Raw genomic sequence first — 13,591 nt, 5'->3', positions numbered from 1 at the left:
CCAGTAGATTATTAAGTTTGAGGTCTGGGAAATAAACAAATAAAGCAAGGAGGCTCTCTTGGGCATCTTTAACTTCCAGTGCGGTACTACCACCTAGTGGCTGTAGAGAGTACAGTTGAGAGTAGCTCTGTGACGGTGATTGAAATGACACCGTGTGCACTTCCCCTCTCCTGATGAATATTCATGCCAAAATCCAGATGAGTCACAATTGTAAATGTCACAATGACAAACACAGCGCATCAGTCATACACGGAGTTAATGACACACAAACACCGTCTACTGACCCTCAGGCGAATAAATGCAGAGCGTGCCAAGCCTTAAGGTAGTACCATTTATTACAGTTAATGTCATGACAAGTGGCACAATACAAGGATTGGTGACACCGTCCTACCCTGAAATGTTCTTTATTTGAAATAAATAGATTGCAAAGAGAACAATAATCCAGAGAGTTAGTATATCAAAAAAAACCCATAAATGGTAAAAAAAAAACAAAAAAAAACGCTGTTATCAATTTTCACTGACTAAGAAATGCAGTTAGAAAATAAACTTGCATTACCCCATAGCTTACATAACGGCAGTGATAAACGACATTTTGATTGAGCTGGGAACACGCTAATACGTAATGTAAGGCAATGATGTTCCCTGTTTGTTCTTCTGCTGGTCATGAGTTGAGTTGAAGTTCAATATCAGTCTTATTTTGTCAATAACTCCTCAAATATTTTGTCTGTTCCACACGTTGGTTTTTTCAGTCTTGGCGCGAGGGCTTTTTCTGCTTTCAAAAACACTGAAAATAAAGTCAAACCGGTACTCTCCATGCTATGCTTGAGGGGTACTCCAGTACCGAACAACCTGAAATCGTAGCTGTCTTTGGGGTAATGCCTTTGTGTTTAGTCTTTGAGAGAGGGAGAAAGGCACAGTCTACAGAGCAGGATTAGACAGAAGAGTTCAGTTGAAGTGCTTTGTTGCTGAACTCCTCTCGAGGGAGTAGAAAGTAGCGCACATTGTTGTGGTTTCTTTTTCCGTTACATCAGATAAAGACAGTTTCTTTTTCTGCGGGGCTGGGGTGCAGCTCCTGAACCCACGCAGCAGGCGAGCCAAATGAGACGTCTGCAGCTGCAAGTGAAAATTACAACAACAGAAAAAAAAAAAAAGAGAACTGGCATTTCAACACTAGACATTTAGAACACCGGCAGCTACTGGCAGAATGAGATCTAGCATTTTGTGGTCGACGACAAACAAAGCGGAGCAGGTCATTATCCAACTTCATCTACACCCAAACCTCTCCGCAGTGGTAAATTGCCTTCAGCAGTCACAAAGGCACAAAAGAGGGTCCGCTCGTGGGAAGCTGTGACAGATCGGGGAGGAACATTGTCAGGTGCGCTGTCCGCAATCGCCCCGCCGTTATTATCAACATTTTGAGAGGGAAGAAAAGTCGCTGATGAGTGTCTTGTTAGAAGATGGCAGTTGGAAGGACAGAGCTGATGGGGGTGGCAGAAGCGCAAACCTCAGCCAGAACCTTATCTGAGCACTGGGGAAGAACAGAGATACCGTATATCTGGCTCCTCCATACTTCAGCCCATTTGGAAAGCAGCGCTGATAAACTGACTGCACTCTGGAATGAAACTACTTTTCCACTTCCAACAGCACGTCGATCTCTCCAGCCATTACGCCGGAACAAAGCTGCCGCCCGCCGCTTAGTTGGTACAAACAAAAGGTTTACGTGGCCAAACAAACCAACACGGGTAGAGCTACGGATATAAAAACACAACGCTGTTATACGCTGGAGGGAAAAGCCTTCCTCATCCATTCTATAAAGGAAAAGAATTTACATATGCAGCAAAAGAGAGATACGACAGAGGTAGCTAATTCAAAATAAACATCACTACTGAGTCAATACTACAAAGAATGAAAGAATTACCGGCTGGTTTACATTAGCTATGGATTGATAGGGATTCACAACACGGACACCTTTCCAGCTAAATATCTCCTACCCTTATAAAAACCTACCACTCCTGCTCACGCCTACGCTTTCAGAAGTTCTTTGTTAAGAATTCCTCTTCGGGTCGGCCTGCTATGAAATGTTAGTGAAGCACGCAGCAGATGGCTCCGTCAACAGAGTAACACAGAGTCGGTCAATATAATACAATGTATGAACGTCCAAACTGTCACATTCTGTGGAAGCTACTGTGGAGGATGCAGGTTAGCTCTCTGGTTTAAGGCGGTATTTTCAGGATTTTATCGATGAATATGAAGCACTGCTCTGGCCTCTGACTTGATTTGAGGGTTCGCATGTTCAGGGCCAACGTGTTGCGATCACAGGCCAAGATATTGACCCCCCCCCCCCCCCCCCCCCCGCATCCGTAAATCCACCATCTGCTTCGATTCTGATGCATTACCACGGCAACGCTCAATGACATCCTCCTGTGTCAGTCGCTGCCCGTTCTCCCCAGACATTTCTTTGAGTTTTCCTCAAACATCAGCAAATAAATAAATCACGATAACTGTCTGACAGTCTGCAATTTGTATCGCTTTACCTAAAAATAGACTTTAAAGGAGAAGGAGGAAATTCACTTTCTTCGTCTCGCAGGATTTCGTCAGCCCATGGCTTATCTGGTCCCTTCAGTGACCAAATCCCCCCCGCTTTGCTCCCGAGCCCGTTTGGTGTTCATTGTGTCCCGTCCTGTTAGTAGTTGCGGATGCTGAAGAAGCCCACGCTGGTCGGGGACTCTTTGACCGTAACAGTCACCAGATTAGCCGTGACGTCGGTGACGAACACGTGCTCGATCAGGCTGCGTGTGGGCTTCCAGTCCTGGCTGTTCTGGACCGACACGGCGAGGTTCTGGCCGTTGCCGTTGTAGTTGGAATCCGGGTCGGAGTCTGAGCTGCTCTCATCCTCGCCCGTGCTCATGTCGTTCATTTTGGCTTGCTTGCCGTCTTTGGAGGCCGATCTCTCCTTCTTGCCCTGGACCTCTGCCGACGGCTTATGCACGCCGCTCTTCTCCAGCCTACCTGGGGTCCTGGCACTCTGCATGTCAGTTGTCTCTTTGACCTTATCTGATCCAGACTGGCTCTTCCTGGGCTGCAGGCCTCCAGGGGTTGCTGGACTCTGGGCAGGCTTATACTCTTGAGTTTGCGCAACAGTAGTTTTGCGCGCCGGGTGGGTTGCATTCCGCAGGCCAGTTGCTGGAGCAGTGCCATGTCCTGAAGCATCCTTGCTCTGTGCCAGTTTGTTCACACTCTGAAGGTTGAGAGGCTGAAGACCAGAGCCTTGATTGGTTGAGGCATTCTGCAACGGTAAGGCAGGTATTGCTTTAGTATTGGGTATCCGCTGCAATGTTGACACAGGGTTCTGGGGTTTCTTTTGTCCATTGGGAGAGCTTAGTGTATGCTGAGTGGTTCCCTGAGTCGGGTTTTTCGATGTATTCAGATTCAGCGCTGCTACCCCTTTTGATTTACTAGCAGCTGCTTTCAAATCCAGACCCGTTCCACCGCTCATCTTGGAAACAGACAGTTTGGGCTCCGAAGCATTCCTGCTTTGGCTGGATTTATTCAGGGAATGAGGGGCAGGCTGAACTGACCTGCTGGATCCCACAGAGCCCAGTGAGTTTTTAACGGCACTGCTTTGGGCAACGCCGCTCCTGGTCGGACCACCCACCACATCTCTGGGCGAACCTCGGTGGAAACCCATGAAAGTAAAGCTTGCCGGGTGAACGGGTTTCTTGATCGCCCCTGGAAGATCTGTATCTTTGGCCGCCTTCAGGATCTTGCGAGGGCCCTTCTGCTGAAATTCCTTCACCTCAGGGGGCAGAGGTTTTCTGCCTCGTTTCTTCGGGGGCTCTTGTTTGGCCACAACAATCTGTGCCTTCTTCTGCGGGACGGGGTGGAGGTCTCGCGTTCTGACACCCGTGTTTGCCTGTTTAACGTGGCTGTCGTCATCGTCGTCGTCCTCGGATGAGGACGTGGAGGACGAACACGAAGATGATGAATCAGAGGATGAGGATGAGGAGCCAGAGGAGGAAGTGCTGGACTTTGAAACTTCAGGCACATTCTCCTAAATTAACACAAAGCAAATAGTAAGTGTTTTGATCAGAAAAAAGAAAACCGAAGAAATGATCTCTCTTGAAGTGCACTTACGACTATTTTTCGTGGTCTTCCTCTGGGCCGTTTCCCTCTTTTACGCATCAAAACCTCCCTTTCTTGTTCTCTATTAAACACATTGCAACAGCTGATTAGATGAATTATAACAAATTATTTTTCAACATTTTTTCTTGCTACATTTCTGGGCAATAACAACCAACTACTTACTCGCCGTGTGTCATAGTATTGAGTTTGTTCTCTAAGTGAAATGGTTTGTCACTCCTTGTGTTGTCAATACTCACTTCTTGTTGAAAGCAGCCAGCAGCCTTGGGTCGAGGATGTTTTCTTGAGGCTCCCAGCTGTTGTGTCTGAAATGGAGCGCCATGGAGAGAGTTACACATCCCAGTATTCATCAAAATAAAGGAGCGAGGTGCCCAGCAAGACTTAAGTTACCCTGCAGCCTAAACACCAACGCCAAATATAGAAAATGACCCCTCAACACACCTCATTCATTCGTTTACTCTTTGGAAACAGAGGAGCCCTTGTCCCGCTGGTCATGCTAGCCTATAGGTGATGTGTGTTACCTGAGCAAAACTCTAAAAAGGGCTGTTAGAGAAGAATCGTTCTATTATACCGCATTATTCATTTAGAGGACAGGTAAATAAAGACTCATTTGCTGTAAATTGATAAAATGCATCAAGCAGTCCTGTTACACTAATGACTGACTGTCAAGCTGTGTACACTTTTACTCTGGCAACATAACCTTTCCTTTAACGATCTTTAACAAATTGATATCTACACCGGTAAAGAGGCTCATCCTGTTAACTGGCCGGGGCTTATTTGCCAACACAAGATACCATTTCACATGAAAACACCATCTGTTCTGCAGTAATACAGAAACATCTGCAGTAAGAACTGGTTTGTGCTTCTATAATCGTTGTCCTTCCCTTCAAATGCTACAAAATGTGACCGAGGCTAAACTGGAGATTGTGTTCCAACTTCCCAAAGAGGAGTGAGGAGACACAGTGCTCTTCTTCTACTGTGTATTACAGTCTTAAGCTACAGTAATGATCAAATCAACAACTCAATCATTTCATCAGTGCAATGTCAGAATTTTTCTCCAACCAAAGTGTTGAGTAATTAATGTCTGGATTTGTTTTCTGGCCCCTTGTTAAGTTAGAATCAACTACGAACATTGCTATGGGGGGGGATTCAAGTTTTCCCTTAATATAACACTTTATGGAATTTGGAGTTGTAAGCAAAGATGAGACATTTTAACATATCTTTTTGGGATGTTACAATAGGAGTGAGTTCTACAATTAGATATATTTTAGAAGATATCTTCCAATCAAATGAGATGCTTTTGTTGTTAGGCAGCGAACACTGAAGCTCCGTATCAAAACTTTTTTTCAAACCAGGAAGGAAGGACATTTTTAGGCCATGGGAGCGGGCATTTGTGGGAAGCCGTGAAAAACAAGTGGACCGTTGTACGGGCGATGGCAGGAATAGTTTTTGTTACAGCGAAACACAACTTTGGTTTGCAGCTGTTTCCCTTCGGCACCTGTGCAGTGCCACGGGGCTCTTTAGGACTGAATTATTGATGTTCCCCTTCAGTTTCTGCTGCCACTCTCAGCCCAGATCGCCACATATTCCCTCTGAAATGAAACGCTGCCGTTTGTTTAAACCTTTTAGCCTTTCCATGTTCCAGTGTCCATTTCTACATGCAGCAATCACAAAATAATGAAAAGAACAAACTTTCCTTTGACTGCAGAAAAATGAAAACATGCTGGTTTGATTTATGAGAATTTATCTGCACTGCATTTGAGTAATGACCTTTCTTCTCACCCACTTGTTGTTGAATAGCCCATTCTGATCAGCCTGTGAAATAATCAACCCCCACCCCTTCCACACACACACACACACACACACACACACACACACACACAAAGGATGTGGTCCCAACAGAATGGCACGGTGGTGCTGGAGCAGGCAGGCAGGCAACTGTGTGCATTAATGGTGGATTACAGCAACAATGTAGCATGAATAGAAAAGGGCAAGTGACAAGAAATCTTTGGGGGCTGAGAGGAGCCAGAGAGAGCGAGAGAGCAGCCAAAACGCACCGTCGCGTTATAACGGCACAATAAGAGTTTAAAGTGGTGGGGTATTACACGTATTTACCACCTATAAATCAAATACTCTGCCCCCCCCAAAAAAAATTTCACCGGATTACCTCGTTTGCCCCAAATCAACACAGTGAGCCTGTATGAAATCAAAATGGTTCACGGATCGGTTATGTAAATAAATACAAACGTGGGGGGAGCAACGCTGCGTGGAGAGTCGCCCGCATAAACACGGAGACGTTTGGCTTTCGGGGGGGAACGCTAACTTCCAATATTTGCGATGTTATGAACAATAGAAAGGGCAGAATTTGTAAAAGTGTATTTGGGACCAAACCACCCGCACCAATGAAAAAGTGCTGATGCGGTGTTTTCTTGTTGCCGTTACCTTTTGTTTTACAGACGGCTCCAAAACGCGAGAGTTGTATTAAAAGCAACAAGCGACACGCTGTTGTTGTTTTCATTGTTCGGGGCTGTACTTACTTAGCTGACCATCCCCTCCACTTCACCAGAAACTCCAACTTTCCCTAAAAGCAAACCAACACAGGAGAAGCGGTTGGAAAAGCGTCGCCGGGAACAAAGCGTTTCAATCACAAATAGCAACGCCGCCGCGCAGCCCTTCTCACCTTTCTCAGCCGTTTGTTTAAAATGCATTCTGCATCAAAAACCTGCTCCCCAACGGCGCTCAGCTCCTCCATGTCTACCGCAGCCCCACTATACAGTCCTTTATCACCCACCACGGCTACGCCATTTAGCCGCTGTGAGCTAGCAGCGCGACGGATGTTCACCGGCCGATCTTCAAAATAAAGGGTTGTTTACGCGCCATAGGGAATGTAATGACAAAAACAAACGTGCAAGCAAAACTGGATGGTCGCGAATTGTTCATGGACTGTTTTTTAATGTGTTATTTACTGTAAAGGTGGATAAAGTAGAGTTAGAAAATATATACATTGTAACAGGGTGCTTTTGTCATAGCTGCATGGTATAACAGAATGTGTCAGAACTGTGTAGTTACGCAAGAATGGAACTCTAAAACCATAAATACTGAAGCTTACCTTTCATTTTTTGCTAATGATTAACAATTCTTCATCAACAGTCCTCATATTTGGGGAACTCTTGCGTTGCCTTGTCAACTTAATAGAAAACTGGCCACTTGTCCCTTTTGCATAACTCACAACAAGTCTCAGCCTTTTTATTTTTTATTTTTATTTTTTTACATATTTAAAGCTGCCATGTCCTCTTCATAACACAGTTTCAAATCTAATCTAAGTCAAAATCGCACATTGTTTCTCCCCTCTTGATAAAGTTTGTGGAAGTAATCGTCATTTATTTTGAAATCTGTAACCGGAAGTCTAGTAGAGAGTCACTCAAACTTGATAATGGTAAACGAAGAGAGGCGGGCTACTGAAAGTGTTTGCTAAAAATGATGTCCCTCGACGGCCACCGTACGGAGCTCGACACACGTTTTACATACTGAAAATGAAGTGTAAGAACTTGGTGGCGATCACACATTACACAACAGCAGTGAACGCTCACCATACCTCCTCAAATTACCTGTAGAAACATTTATAAACAGCTGCCAGGCCCATTATTTTATACATTTATTGTTAAAGTAAACATTCTTTAGATAATGGCATGATAATGTGTCTTTTCATATATCATGTTGTGTATTTCTTGCTTGTATTTGCAAACAGACAAAACAATCGTTTGACATAATTGAAAAAATATTGATGCAGTTTAAATTCAGTTTATTCATTCAAACACATTTACACATTGAATAGATGTACATGAGGAATTAAGTGAACCCTCATCAGTCATCCCCTCACTCACATCAGCAGGTTCCATCACGTGCTTACATAAAACAAACAACCAGTCTCAAGACAGATTCACTCAAAATTGTACAAAAATAATTTGGTTTACGTCCCATCACACTGTTAACAATGCTTTATTGATTTTGTTTCTGTTCCCCTAATTGCGGTCCGTTTGTTGCAAAGGTGTATTCACTGCTGTATCCCCAGGCCGCCGTTTCCCCGTCTAAGATTGATTTTTGTGCGATGATCAAAAGGAAGTTTGTTTAGTCATTTCCTTTTCCATTGAATGTGTTGAACTTTTTGATCTAAAAACAAAAAAAAGGAATTCAGGATTATTGAGTTATTACTCAAAGTGTGAGATCCGTGTACTTAATTTGTATTCGATGTTTGTGGGTGTTGAAGACCCAGTGAAAGATATATCATTACCTTTTATTCCTCCTGGTGTTGTAAATGCTGCGGGAAACCACTGCTATAAAGACCACAAACAGAAATCCAGCCACTGCAGCCAAGCCAGTGAAGACAGACTGGTGGATGTTCATACCATCCCCTGGAAAACACAAGAGAGAACCCATATTACAATGAATATGGCCCAAACCGAAACTTTACCAGACATTCTACATCATTAAATTCCCATTCTGGCATTTATTTATAATTTCCTGCCAGTTAGATTTGTTTACTGCCTCAAAAGTGGTAGTTTTTGAGGTCTTCTTCATCACTTTTTGTTGCTGGTAGACACTGTTCCCATTTATTTAGGCACAGTATGAAATTCACCTCCCAGACTTGAGACATGAATAAGAATCACAGTAACGGTTATAATGATTTCCTGTTTATGCTTTGGGGCTTTTCATAGGCAAACACTGTAGTATAGACAAATTCATATTCAAGTCATTTGTCTTTTCTCAGAAATCTTTTACTTTTGACCTTTTTGCTTTTATTTTGGAAGCCAATTTTGCCTCATATATCAGCAGTGTGCTACGTGTATAAAATTCAATTTGTGTTTATACATCACTAAATTATTTAGCGACGCAGTGCTGAGATCTCCTTCTCCAGCCTTGAGTCCAAACCAGGCTCATCACATCTGGTGCCTTGCTTTAACCTACAATAGAACAGTGTCTGATTTCACCCGGCATGTTTGGACATATGTGAAGTTGGAGATGATGGATGAATGGCCTAGTAATGAAGGAGCAGGTGTTGGAGCGACACACTTTTCCCGGGCCACGGGGAGAGAGTCATTAGCCTGGTAAAAACACTCACCCTGGATAGCAGCAGCAGTAGTAACCAACATGTGTTTGGTGGCGTTCAGGTGGCCGTCGTTGACCTCCGGCTGGATGCCAAGGATGTGGCACATCAGGGGGTAGATGTTTACCGTCTCAAAGGGGCCCACCTCCAGGTTCCCCCTAAAGGCTGGACCCACCGCCCTGAAGAAGGGCTTCATGTCCATATCGTCGTTGTCAAAGCCGTGCTCTCCTTTATGGAATTGAACTGGCAGGTACTGTAGCGACACAGAGGGAGGGTTCACTGTCAGATTAAATGCGTTTGTAAAATTCTGTCAAACGACGGCGTTATGAACAGGGCGCCAGCGACCATCAACGCAGAGCTCACTCATCCTGGCCTACTGTGATGTCGACAGCAGAGGGAGGTGTTGGCCAAGTGAAGGAGTGGTTTCCATATTCTCAAAGAAGGCAGTTTCTGTCTTTGTGTAGTGTGGAATGAAATGTTCAGCGTGACGATTATCAACCCAGTAAAGGAAGATTTTCTTTTTCATTATTTAAATACACTGTTTCAATGACATAATTATAAAAGATGGACCCTATTAATGATGATATAGCAGATGGTACAGTATGTCATAGTCATGCTAACAATGTCTGATATGATACAATGCTGTGTGATATAGTGATCACATCCATTAGCTATTGCTCTCATCCCTCCTCTGAGATCAAACTGAAAGGAGTTTTACACAAAATGGCCATGATAACATAGAGCCAGTCAGATAATACAGGCACGACCGCGGCTGCTCCCCGTCTTCATCTGTCTTTGTGAGAATAAGCCATTACGTCGGCCGATTCGCAGCAGTTGTCCCTTTCTTCACGGGGCTGAATTTAAAGGCATTTATGATTTCAGTCATTTGCTCTTTAAATGAAGTTGTGATTTGATAGTTCTCAATATTGAGCACATACGTTGCGCGTCGCAAAGTTGCTGCACAGTGGAGTGACTGAGTGAGTGGAGCCAAATGAAAATGCTAATTTAGAATTTTGAGGCATGAATAGCTCCATGAAGCATTGGAGAGCTCTGCATGTCATCAGCTCGGCCTGGATTATCCTGGGGACGTGCAAATGCACTTGATTAAAATTGTAATGTACTAAGATTAGAATTTAACTCCTTGTGCCTGCTTGGGAAGATTCCAGTTTCACATTGCCCACCAGCAATATGAAGATAGTTTTTGTTGTGTCAGTATTCTGTAGTTAAAATAAGAAAAGAACAGGATGTTGTGCGAGTATACTGGAAGACACGGATGCCACATTGTCTGACTTGTGTGTCGGTATCAGTAAAGTGTTTCATAATTGTTAGCTAATTATTTCATTTCTTATCATATGCTGACTGGGCCACATGGCCGTGGGTTGTTAAGTGACGGTTATCAGTGCCGCGCTGAAATGAGCCTTTTAAGAACACCGCTTGCTAGCAGAGAGCCAGCATAGTGAATATTTGTCACATTTTGACTTTAAATCTGCTCTAGGCCAACTTGGCTTATTGCTGACCTCAAACTGTTAACGGTTGACAATCGATACTAAAATCAGTACTGACTTCGGTAGAGCGGGACACTGCTGCTGTGCTGTTGTCTGGGTGTAAAACGTTCAAGCGAGTTGCACTCCTGGCAAAACTCCAGCCAGTGATTTCCGAATATGCATTGTCCTCAGCTCAGGGAAAACAAATGCTCTGCTATGTCTGGAGTCTTGCTCTCTTTTGTTGCCATCTGTCTTTGTGCCCTAAGCGACTGAAATAGGTGTACCTTGCATCAAATTCATGCCTACATATTTGATCTAGAATACTGTGTCTAGTCATTTGTAGATTTGATTGAAACTGTTTCACCCACCCCGTTGATCACGTATCCAGCGTCTGCCCATAACACAATGGGAAGGATGCGGTCATTTTTCGCAAAGTGCAGGCGCTCTGGCATCTCCTCCTTCTTGTAAACATGAAGGTGGGGATGGGCCCCCTTCAGGGAGTTGTAAACCTTCTCCAGTCTGCCCGGCTTTGGCAGCAGCATCCCAGAGGGTCCGAAATCCACCAGATGAAAGGACACGTCCCTGAATGAGAAGCCAGGAATCTTGGACAGGGTGATCTCTTCCACCAGGCCGTTGCGGTACACTGTGCTCATGCCGTGGTCCGCTGTGATTATGATGTTCAGCCGCTCGGTCAGCCCGTGTTGTTCAGCCGACCTCCGGATGTAGCCAACCGTTCTGTCAACTTGCTTGACCATCTCCTGTCGCTGCGGAGAGTCAGGGCCGTATCGGTGACCCGTGCCGTCTGGCTCGCCAAAGTACATGGAGACAAAATCCAAATCCTGGTCTCTGAACCATCCCATCACCTTGTCTGTGTTCTCTCGCCAAGCTGTCTCGTTCTTGTAGTTGTACAACAGTGGCTCCACTTCCCGCACCATAGCAACCTCTCCCTGGTAACTGGAAGCCGTGCCAGGAAAGTGAAGAGAGCCAGCCCTCAGGCCCTGGAAGCGAAGGAAAAAAAGAGGAACATTAGCAGATATGACACACACACCTGACATGCTTCCTTGCATGCTAAGAGTTGCCGAATTCATACTGTGGGTCTAAATGCAAGCCGTCTTATGCTGGGAACACTGTGTACCATTTAACCCTGGTTTATCCCTGAATAACCAGGCGCTGACTAATTTCAGGTTCGGGTTGATTTCTGGCTCTCTTAGCTTATACAGTTTGCGGGGGTAACAACATCAGATGAAATGCCCGATCGTCCCTTCCAATTGCACATCTGCAGTTCCAAATTCGCCCCTTCCTTTCTTTTTTGGGCTACATTGACATAAGTGCGGTGGGAGAATCGTTATTTTCCTCTTATGTGTGATGGATGCTATATTGTTTTGAATTGACTTTATTGGAATATGTCAACAGAGAGAAGTGGAGTAGTGTTTGCACAGTGTGAGCGTACCAATTTTGGCAGATCGATTGGCCTTTCAGATAGTGGATTTTTGCCGTAAATGTAGTGCAGTGCCACCATAGACAAAATCTAATACAATCATACAGTTGATGCCGGGCCAAAAGAAATAGTCGCTGGGGGATTTGCAATTTTCTTTAACCTACAATTGAACTTCTGAACAATGCTGCAGCTGTTGCCATCATTTGCATGTGGTTGTTTATGTGCTTAACATTTTACAGCTGTAAACTCATCTGAAATACCACGGTGATGATCTGCCTCAAATCATCCATCAGACCTTTCGGGGTGCGTCGCCACAGAATTGGCTTCTCGTGGCGTAAACAGAGAAATAGTCTCTCACAGTGATGAGATTAAAATTGTGCTGCACCGACCTGCCTCTGCGCCGTGATCCAGATAGGCAGAGAGCCGTTGTCCCACCAATCATTCACAAACTGAGTCTGGTAGTAAGGCCGCTTCTCGGTGGTGGTGGTGTCGAACCACATGTTGTGGATTACCCCATGGTTCTCAACGTAGCGCCCTGCAGAGAGGAGACCCCGGTCAGCCTACTCACACTGCTCATTATTCACTGAGTGACACGTTCACATTTGAAATTCAATCAATTTGAACAACTTCGGAGATTAGAGCAGTTTAATTTCAAGGAAGTTAAATTTCTTTTAACTGCTACCCAGCTATAAAAACTGTTCGACCCTTAGGACATTCAATTACAACTAATTCTTACTTGCTATGGCTTTCAATCCATGCTAAATAAACTCAGAGAGTGTTCATGTTCTTCTAATCACTGTTTGAATATGCAGATCCCATGGAAACTGCCTCCATGCTAAATGTTTGCAGAAACCAAACCTTTACCTGTCAAGAGAGTGAAGTGTGTGGGACTGGTGATGGTCAGGTAAGGAGGAGTGACGTATATGGCTTTGACTCCGTCTCTGGCCATGGTGTCCAGGTTTGGCGTGTGAACGTCGCGGTCGTAGTCCCACCGGAACCCATCGAAGGAGATCAGCAGCACCTTCTGCTTGGGTTTGCTGACCGGTCCTCCCAGAGCGAGCGAGGCCGCGAGGAGGCAAAGGCTTACAGTGCAGAGCATAGCGAGAACAGGCTACTCACAGAGACATGAACTGATCTGATTCTCCAACTACAAGCTAGTAAGGCTGGTTACAGGAAGGACTACCCCTGCCTTAAAGGAACAGCTGCTGAGCAAAGTTTCATCAACTTATCTTATCAACTTATCGTGTACATAGTTGAGTAGACTTTATCTCAGCACATGCACTTGGTAATGTTTATGGGTGTTTTTTTTTTTTTTACAGCTGGGAGTTCAGTTCCCAGTGAATTTCCCCCCTGTTTTGCTTTTGAGCGCTGGCAGTAAAGTAGATTAATCTCCCTGGGCATCATGGCTGTTTGTTTCCCCACTAA

The 13,591-nt window shown here is 44.6% G+C and overlaps 2 protein-coding genes across 3 annotated transcripts; both read right to left on the bottom strand.

Moving 5' to 3' along the window:
- Positions 1-317: 317 nt before the first annotated feature.
- On the bottom strand, positions 318-6,948 carry cbx2 (chromobox homolog 2 (Drosophila Pc class)). 2 transcript variants are annotated; one of them, XM_076143119.1, is made up of 5 exons: positions 6,821-6,948; positions 6,678-6,721; positions 4,380-4,445; positions 4,135-4,204; positions 318-4,051 (listed from the first exon to the last, which is right to left on the bottom strand). In XM_076143119.1, the coding sequence occupies exons 1-5, from the start codon at positions 6,890-6,892 to the stop codon at positions 2,684-2,686; spliced, it is 1,620 nt and encodes a 539-aa protein (XP_075999234.1). In that variant the 5' UTR covers positions 6,893-6,948; the 3' UTR covers positions 318-2,683. The 2 variants fall into 2 exon arrangements, with proteins under 2 accessions (XP_075999234.1, XP_075999236.1); XM_076143121.1 differs by lacking the exon at positions 6,678-6,721 and having other exon boundaries at positions 6,821-6,941.
- A 1,479-nt stretch (positions 6,949-8,427) lies between these two features.
- Positions 8,428-13,265, bottom strand: LOC142992608 (ectonucleotide pyrophosphatase/phosphodiesterase family member 7-like). The gene is made up of 5 exons (XM_076143094.1): positions 13,031-13,265; positions 12,556-12,701; positions 11,097-11,726; positions 9,260-9,497; positions 8,428-8,552 (listed from the first exon to the last, which is right to left on the bottom strand). The coding sequence occupies exons 1-5, from the start codon at positions 13,263-13,265 to the stop codon at positions 8,428-8,430; spliced, it is 1,374 nt and encodes a 457-aa protein (XP_075999209.1).
- Between the last annotated feature and the right edge of the window lie 326 nt (positions 13,266-13,591).

The sequence above is a fragment of the Genypterus blacodes genome, unplaced genomic scaffold (assembly GCF_046128005.1).
Source record: "Genypterus blacodes isolate CSIRO-AG114 ecotype Tasmania unplaced genomic scaffold, CSIRO-AGI_Gbla_v1 ptg000022l_1, whole genome shotgun sequence".
Lineage (NCBI taxonomy): Eukaryota > Metazoa > Chordata > Actinopteri > Ophidiiformes > Ophidiidae > Genypterus > Genypterus blacodes.
This window is presented reverse-complemented; position numbering and strand designations above follow the sequence as displayed.